We start from the raw sequence: 9,461 nt of genomic DNA, 5'->3' as shown, positions 1-9,461 counted from the left end.
AATAATTTCTAACTTTGAAACATTTCCATATTCCATTTTGACTATTACTTTTAAACAAGAGTTGCCTCCTTACAGATTATGTGAATATGGTCCTTCCAGAATTAACATTATACATCCAACTATCCTTGAGCAACCAATCTTTGGTAAACCTTAGATTGTCCTCGATAGTTGTTTAATCCTTTTAGTCATATCCAATTCTAGACCGTTTGCCTTCTTAACTCCTTGGAAACATCCTTCTTCCATTAAGTTTTCTAATCTTACATAGTTTGAATAATTTCTAACTTTGAAACATTTCCATATTCCATTTTGACTATTACTTTTAAACAAGAGTTGCCTCCTTACAGATTATGTGAATATGGTCCTTCCAGAATTAACATTATACATCCAACTATCCTTGAGCAACCAATCTTTGGTAAACCTTAGATTGTCCTCGATAATTGTTTAATCCTTTTAGTCATATCCAATTCTAGACCGTTTGCCTTCTTAATACCCCAGTCATTTGGAAAATTTTAGAAACGATGAATATAGCACATGTAGTCGATCCTATATCCGAAGCATACGGGACACGATTCATGATGTCTCACATAAAGACTAAACCAATCTTTTGCTATAATATTTCCATTTTAAATTTGACAAGTTCTTATAATTCAGATTATGAAAAGGGATGTCGTAATCATAATCGAATTTTAGAATGCAAATAATGAACCCATATACAGAATTTCCTTATGTTGAGTCATTCCAATATGAAATTCATATATATATCCTTGACTAAATACGATTAAAACCTCAATCTAAGCTTTTAGATTTGAGATGAAGTATAATTTCCTCTCCCTTAATTATAGATAAACAACTTTTTCCCAATTGAAACCTTTTTTTTCTATAATTAACATTGCTAACTACCAATACTTATCATAATTATCATGCTCCCACTAACATGATGATTATTAGCATAACACTTATGCTCTCACTAGCTTTGACATGTACTTAGAAATCAGCTGGACTTCTAGAAATCAATACTTTATTGACTTTCTTACCAAAGTTCAGATTTCTGATAGTAGATTGCTTTGATAAAACTTTATCATAATCATACACCTTATCTTAGATAGCTCATACGTGTGTCTAAACAATTTTAAGAACTATGAAAAGCGATGACGTAATCATAGTCTTGATTGTTTAGACCTTTGCCACTTCTCACAAGTCCATGTTAGTGTGCCGGTAAACCACACACGCTCCACTAACGACTTTGAGAATGCAAATATCACAATTTCTATCTAGCTAAAATATACTTAGTGAAAGTGTTTCCTCACCATCATTTTCATGAATCGAAGAGAAACCTTATGACACTTAGATTTAATGGTGTATGTGTTCTTATCCATGTGAATTGTCAAAACCATAGTCACAAGACAAGGATAATGACAAATCCAAATTCATATGGACTAAACTCAATATTAATTTCTTGCCACCTTGCAGCTCAAGGGTCCGCCATTACTTCCAAGTTGTTGTGGAACCAATTGAGATCTCTAAGAACTCATATGCAAAGCCAACTTTAATTGGAATGGGCACAGAATATGTCAACACGATAGGTTATAAACCTCAAGTTGTGTGCTAGTGAAGAACTTCAGGTTTTATTCTTGATTAGATCTTGAAATTCTTTTCAGAATCTTTAAGACTCCCACTGTCCTCTTGACATATAAGACTATCTTGTCAAATATTCAATAGATAGTGCGGATTCTTTATCAAGACACATACTTCACACAATTGGCCTTAGTTGGCGTTTGTTTTATCCAAAACATCATAACTTACCGATTTCAAATGTACAAAAGTAGAAAACTTTTACTCTTACATTTGACAAGTGTTTTTAAACCTTGTGTAAGACATGTCACTCAAGTTACATTATTATAGTATAACTCTAATAATTGTTTTTGGAACGAAGTATGAATCATCTTCTTGATTTAACCACTTCAACAATTCACAAGTCTTCTTCTTAGCTACCAGAATTCACTTAGAGGATGAATTGTGATAAGGTCTCTTAATCATTAAGATGATAATATACCATGATACTAAAGTACTCTCCCATCTTTTCAGATTTAAGAAACCTGTTATCCTTCTGCCTAATTTGATTCTTCTTATTCGCTCTGCCATACATTGGAACCTTTTCCAATGTCTCAAAATTACACTTAAGCTTGTAAGTATAACCATATTTACTGAGCTTTAGTAAATTATGATGAATAATCTTATCGATATTTTGTGGTGGACTTGACCAGTGCACAAGAATGTGTACTCAGTCCCTTAGTCCTTCACTTGACTCACATATACATGTTAACAAGGAACTAGTCTTAATTTTTCCAAATATGAAAAATTCTCATTCATCATGCTATACAACTTGCATGATTCCAAGTTTCAGTCTTATTGAAACATTGGGTGACGAGAATCTTTCCTTATTTGGTAAATTTAGACGCTACCACAAATGAAAGAATCAAATTCATATTTCCACTCTTGCTCTTAATGGAATCTTTATAAGCAACAAAAAAATTCACAAATGCCATTCTAAGGATATTTTAAAATAAATAAAATCAAAAAAAATTCCTTTCATTTTAAAACTTTGAGGAAAAACTTATCCTTACAATCCATATGAAAACTTGTTGTTATCTATTCCTAAGAAATATCTCATAACTCCTAAGAAGTAGCTCAAGAATCCGATCTTCAAACTATGCGACAGAAATCCATCTACGCGATCAAATTCAGCATATTCTTTCTTTAAGTTTCTTCACTTTTCTTTGATTCTTAAAACATCAACATGTGACCCAGTCACATCATGTATCAAGAATCTAAGAATAGAAACTTAGCAGAGTTAGATAGTGGACTTTACTTGAAGTAGAGTCAAACTTATTGACTTTAACATCCTTAGGTAAATTGGAAGCTTCGCAACCAATGCCCCTTCCTTTCGCAATTTAACATATGGACGCTTTGGTAATGGAACATGGGACTATCACAGACTTAGCCTTTCTCTTTACCATTTGGTCAACTAAGTTGACTATGGCCGATCCCTTTCCAATTGGAAGAGAGAGCTTTACTGGTTGTCCAATGTTATTATTGTCAATGTCCACAAGTTTTAGGAAGTTGATCTTAGCAAATAGATAAGATCATTAAGGGTCTTGTCATAGTTTGTTTAATAGGAGTCCCAAAGGAACTCACTATGTGACTTAGAAAGTGATTGAACCACCAACTTTCTCAAGACTTTGACACCCAACTCTCCCGGCTTGTCAATATGTGACTACATCTCAAAGATGTGACCATACATAGACCTTTGTTTGCCAATAGGGCTTGAGTAACCTTAAACTTTTCAAGAACATGTGGGTTAGGGAGAATAATTGAGAGGAGGTGAAAGAAGTATGATTTCCATGGGACATCATCTTCATTTAGTAAAGCTTGTTTCAAGAAATTTAGGAAGATCATAAATGAATAAACAAGACATCTTTTGGGAGATATTCAAGATACTTGATTTAAAGTCCTTAATATGACACCCAATATGAAATATTAAGGCTAGGACCCAACAAACTATTTTATAACTTAGAAGAGGGGTGTCGTAATCCAAGATATAAAATATTTGAAGGTAGGTGAATGACGATTCACCAATTTCCACCAAGATAAACGAAATGTATTATTAGGTTTCAATTGGATTTGAAACTCCTAGATCTTTTGAGATTCATTGAACCTTTCAATGGCATGTTTCAATCTCGAGTGTGCCCTTCAGGTTTTGTGACTGGGATGCCGAGGATCACAAAATAAGGTGTGAAGTAACCATGCAAATTACTTGGTACCCTTAAGTATTTACCCCTTAATCGATGTGTCGGTTAACCACACACGCTCCATCGATACTATGATAAACATTAAGTTACCATTTTCCTACCTTGTTAAATACGAGTTAGTGTGTCGGTTAACCACAAACGCTCCACTAACCGACTTAAACAAAGTGCAAAGTGTAATTTCATGAATTAGCACCTTATTCACTTTTTCCTAAGTAACTAAGATTGGGTATTTATAAAAGGTTTAGTTACTTAGTATTTATCATTAATACATTTAATGAAGGGAGAATTATAGTCCTTGTCCTACCTATTCGGCTAATGACCCTCCACCGGTCAAGGAAGAGGTGGGTGAGAGTGGACACCCATTAAACTGCCATTTTATAGGCAGTAACCTTATACCCCCCTTATAGATCGGCTTCGTGAATGAGGCCTACTAACGGTAACACTGACTTTGTTCTTATATATATATATATATATATATATATATATATATATATATATATATATATATATATATATATATATATAAGTATTAACTATTAATATTATAATAGTATAAGGGTGTATTTTAAAGATTTAAAATACTTGGTGGTTTAATCTATTAATTAAACTATACTCTTAATTTAATTAAACTTAAACCATGTCTTTATGGAATTATTAACTCTTTTTAATTAAACACTTTAATTAATTTAATGAAGTCCATAAAGTTTGAACTTTAACTTTTAAAATTCTTGGGTTTGGAATTAAAGTGTACATAGGGTTTGACTTTACAAATTTCAAAACTTGAGGATAAGTTTTGAACAATTCAAAAAACTTATGGTTTCCATAACTTATGAATTTTAAAGTGGTTTAATGAAAAAAAAAACCTTCAAGTTCCATAACTTGTAGGCAAGTTATGGAAGACTTTAAAAGCATTAAAAAATGTGACTTCATTTTTTCATAACTTATGGAGATTTTATGAGTTTTAAAATTCATAAATGTGACTTTTCATGTAACTTGAGGATAAGTTACAAAAACACATATTATGAACAACTTCAAGATTAATTTTGATTGAAAACAACTATCTCATAATTTTTCCTATTAATCTAAACAAACTCATAAACATGAACATTCATAATCAACATTTTTCAAGCATCATATAAACATGTATAAAACTTGAAAATTTGATTATTATCCTTTATTTGGATGAGAATAAACATTACCATAGTATCAGAAAACAAATTTTATGAACAAAAACACTTTGCGGTAATGATTCTAATCCAAACCAGGCCAAAAAACTTGAAGATAAGTTGTCAGGGGGTCCAACTCGTCGAGTGCATGAACCAACTCGACGAGTTGGATGAATTTGTTCATGGACTCGTCGAGTCTGCTGTCCTGACAGCAAAAAAATTCGATTTTTTCCAGTTTTTTTCAGCAACTTGCATCAAGTATAATTGAAAACAACCCATGGATCTGCTACCACTGTTAGGTTTTGGTATACTACAACATCCTATGGTGCACATACAACCCTAAATACCTTGGATCTATGTTTTCACTAATTATACATGCAAATGGTTTCCAAGGTATTAAGCTTACAACTAGCATGCATTTACCATAAAATATAATATACTAGTTAGCATAACATACCTTTAGATGGAGCTTGAAGTCTTGGTGTATTTGGCCTTAAAGAGGTTAGCCCCAATAGTCTGGAAGCCTCAAATAGAATCACAGCACACCATGGACAAAGGATGAACTTGAGCGAGAATTCCATGCACACAAAAGCCACCATGAACTCCAAAAAGATACAAGTGGTGATTTTGGACAACAAAGTATCTATTTATATGTGGAATTTCTAGGGTCATGGATATAACCCAAATCTATACCCATGGGTTTTATGATCCATGGTCCATGTGGCCTAACTATTTATGTATCCATACATAAACTTGTTCGAACATGGATCATAAACCCAACACATATAAATATAACTAATTATCATAATTAGTCCCCATAGACTTAATTAGTCTCCTTTGACCACTAAATTAATTCCAAATTAAGTCTTGATCAATACTAATTAAAACGTATGATTTCATTTTAATATATTATAACTTAAAATATATTAATGAACCATAAATAAGCTTCTCTCAAAAGTCCATCCTAACAGATTTTCCTGATGATATGCAACCCAAATGGACCATGCTACTCTCGGGTCGAATACATACCAATAATAGTTATGGGCTTAGACACCTAATCCAACACAAATATGGTTGGTCCATCAAGTACCTCAAACTCTTGTGATCCGTGTAAATGGTATAATGGACCCCATAAAGGTAGTGTCGCCAAATCTTGAGGGAAAAAACAACTGCCCCCAACTCTAGGTCATGTGTCGGATAGTTCACTTCGTGAGGCTTCAATTGCCTCAAGCCGTAAGTGATGATGTGCCATATCTGTATTAATAAAGCACCAAATCCTGAGATGGACGCATCATAGTACACCATGAAATCCTCAACGCCCTCAGGCAGGGCTAAGATTGGTGCCGCACACAACCTCTGCCTTAAAGTCTCGCAGGCCACCTGCTGCTTAGGTCCCTAGCGGAAAGTCACCGACTTCTTGGTCAATCAGGTCAGCGGTATCACTATCTTGGAGAAATCCTGAATGAACCTCCGATACTCACCTGCTAAAACCAGGAAGCATTAAATCTCGGATGCAGACCTTAAAACCTCCCATCTCATCACGGCGTCCAAATGGTCAGATCGACTAGTATACCATTCTGGTTGACGAGGTGCCCCAAAAACCGCACCTTGCGCAACCAAAACTAACACATAGAGAACTTCGCGAAAAGTCTCTCCCTCCTCAGTGTCTCCAGCACCTCCATCAGATGCTCCTCGTGTTGCTCCTAAATCTTGGAATAAAACAAGATATCAATAATAAAGACTATCACAGACCAATCTAGCATCAGCCAACATACATTATTCATGAGATCCATGAACGTGGAAGGAGAATTGGTGAGCCGAAATGGCATCATCGTGAACTTATAGTGGCCATAGCAAGTTCGGAAAGCAGTCTTCTGTACATCCTCATCTATGACTCTCATGTGGGGATAGCCTAAATGCAAATCGATCTTGGAAAACTAAGATGCACTCTGAAGCTAGTCAAATAATCCATCAATCCCCGAGAGGGGGTAACGGTTCTTTACTATTACCTTATTCAACTCCCGGTAGTCTATACACATCTCATGAGACCCATCCTTCTTCTTGACATACTGAATCGGGGCTCCCCAAGGTGAACCGATCGACCTGATAAATCCATTGCCTAACAGCTCCTGCAGCTGTGTAGACAACTTCTGCATCTCGATAGGTGCCAACTGATACGATGCCTTGGTTATCGGATTAGCGCCCGGAATGAAGTCACTCCTGAACTCCATTTGTCTCTCCGTAGGTATCCTTGGAAAATCCTCCGGGAACATATACAGGTACTCTCGCACAGCTGGCACATCGCTTGCTGTCAACTTACCCTCCTCCTAGGTATCCATAACATAGGTAAAAAAAAACTTGCGCAACCCTAATGCAGGTAGCGTCTGTATCATGTTGCTGAAAACATGACCGGTTCATGTTGCGGTCTCTCAACCTGAATCACTAGCTCTACCCTACTCGGGGTACTGACCCGAATCAACTGATGCTCATAGTCAATCACCTCCCCATTAAGGATTAACCAATCCATTCTTATGATGACCTTGTTACCACGCAAAGGAATGGGAAACAAATCCATCAGGTAACACTCGTAATACATTCTCCGGACACAATATTTGTAACCTTTGATGCCCCGTCAGATCGGTTGTCTACAATTTTGACCTCTAAAGGAAAAGCTAACTTGCCTGAAGGCTCAGCAAACCTCTTCCTGAGTGCAAGAGAAACGAAAGATCGAGTAGCTCCCGAGTCAAATAACACCAACACTGGGATACCGTTCACATGAAACTATCCTAAAAGAGAATACATGGATCATAAATATCAAAAATGAAATATAATGAAAGATAAGAAGAAGCAACATACCAGCCACCACATCTGGTGTGACACGTGTCTCATCGGCTGTCAACTGGAAGGCTTGAATCCTCACCACAGGAGCATCTGGCCTGCCCTATCGGCCATTTGTGATCTGCAGGGTCGCTGGAGCTGGCGCCACCACTGGCACTCCTAATAACAATCTTGGGAAATTGGCCTTTTTATAACCCTTCTGATTGCAATAAAAGAAAATTAGGTCTGATGTCTGAATGGTGGGGTAGGGTAGTACAATCCCTGCCAAATTGCCCAAGCTTGTCGTACTTATAGCAGCCCGATGCCCCTAATCTGCAAACTCCCTCATGCGTCATTCCGCACTTCCCATGCTGTCCCTTCGACCTCAAGTCAAATCACTTGGGTTTCTTCACCGAAATCGAAGTTGTCTGCCCAAACTCTACCTTCCTCAACCTAACGTGCTCCATGTCAATCTCGCTCTCTCGTGCCCCGACTATCATGTCATCCGAATTCGGGCACGCTGAGTAACTAACATGTTTCTGAATGTCAGCTCCCAACATGTCATGGTACCGGGTTTTCTTCATCTCCTCATCACCCACGTACTGAGGCACCAACAAGACCGTTTCCTTGAAATTGGCGGTAATCTTTGCCACTGTCTTCGTAGTATGCTTTATATCCAAAAACTCCCTGGCTAGTTGTTGAATCTCCACAATTGGCGCAAACTCGGCCCGAAATCTAGTCATAAACTCCGACCAAGTCATAGCCTCAATGGTTGGGGGTCCCAACGTATCACTGACTGCCTCCCACCAATCTCTAGCTCTCTCCCTCTTACAACCAGCAGCATACCTGACCTTTGACCCCTCAAGGAAGAAGCTTATTAACTGTGCAAACTCAATGTTTGCAATCCATCGCCTAGCCATAATGGGTTCTTTCACCCCGTAGAAGTTTGGTGCTCTGCATCCCCTGAAATACTTGAAGAAGAGTGTACGAGTCCCCGACTGGCCAGGTGCCATGTAGATCCTAAATGCCTTATGGCGGTCCTCCATCAACTCCATGATACCTTCCTTGATCGACCTGAAAATCACCAGGGTCACCTCAAGGATGCTTCTCATAATCTTGGATGAAATGAACTCACGCAATCCATCATCAATCGGCTCGAAACGCGTACCCGAACCTGCCTAGACCCTGAACCTCCTACTTCATGACCTGTCATCACCATTTTGAATCAAGACACACATTCTTCAGGGTCATAGAAAACATCAAGATATCTTGCACACAATACAAGTTCCTTGGTTAATCAAAACACACATTCGTCCGGGTCATAGAAAACATCGAGATACCTTGCGCACACTATAAGTTCTTTGGTTTACTATCAATTTTTCTTCACTCGATTATGGATCCTCTACTTTCAGTAGTACGGGCCCATACTACCTTCCATATTTGTCCGTTCTTTCCTCAAGGATCGCTTTAACCTTACCAAGTCCCTTTCACTACTAATGTTCGACGCACTAATGTCATCCTAGGCTTACCGTAGGGTAATCTTCGACCAACTCTCCGCCATCAATTGCATAATAAGTCCTTGCTATATCTCCCAAACTAGCTTGAGAGTACCAATACATATTACTAAGACCAAATAATTCTTTGAATGAAAGGTCCTACCCTACAACGG

The 9,461-nt window shown here is 37.3% G+C and overlaps 1 protein-coding gene across 1 annotated transcript; it reads right to left on the bottom strand.

Annotated features, from left to right (window-relative positions):
- Positions 1–8,187: 8,187 nt before the first annotated feature.
- On the bottom strand, positions 8,188–8,805 carry LOC145045963 (uncharacterized). Its single transcript, XM_078994253.1, has one exon. It carries the CDS (start codon positions 8,803–8,805, stop codon positions 8,188–8,190), a length of 618 nt encoding a protein of 205 aa, XP_078850379.1.
- Between the last annotated feature and the right edge of the window lie 656 nt (positions 8,806–9,461).

The sequence above is a fragment of the Lactuca saligna genome, chromosome 5, assembly GCF_052625555.1.
Source record: "Lactuca saligna cultivar CGN05327 chromosome 5, ASM5262555v1, whole genome shotgun sequence".
In the NCBI taxonomy this organism is placed as follows: domain Eukaryota; kingdom Viridiplantae; phylum Streptophyta; class Magnoliopsida; order Asterales; family Asteraceae; genus Lactuca; species Lactuca saligna.
Note: the sequence above shows the minus strand (reverse complement) of the source record. Positions and strands in the feature narration are given on the sequence as shown.

Bases quoted from the DNA above. Each gene is read 5' to 3' on its own strand.
- LOC145045963 (XM_078994253.1), bottom strand. From the start codon at position 8,805: ATGGCACCTGGCCAGTCGGGGACTCGTACACTCTTCTTCAAGTATTTC.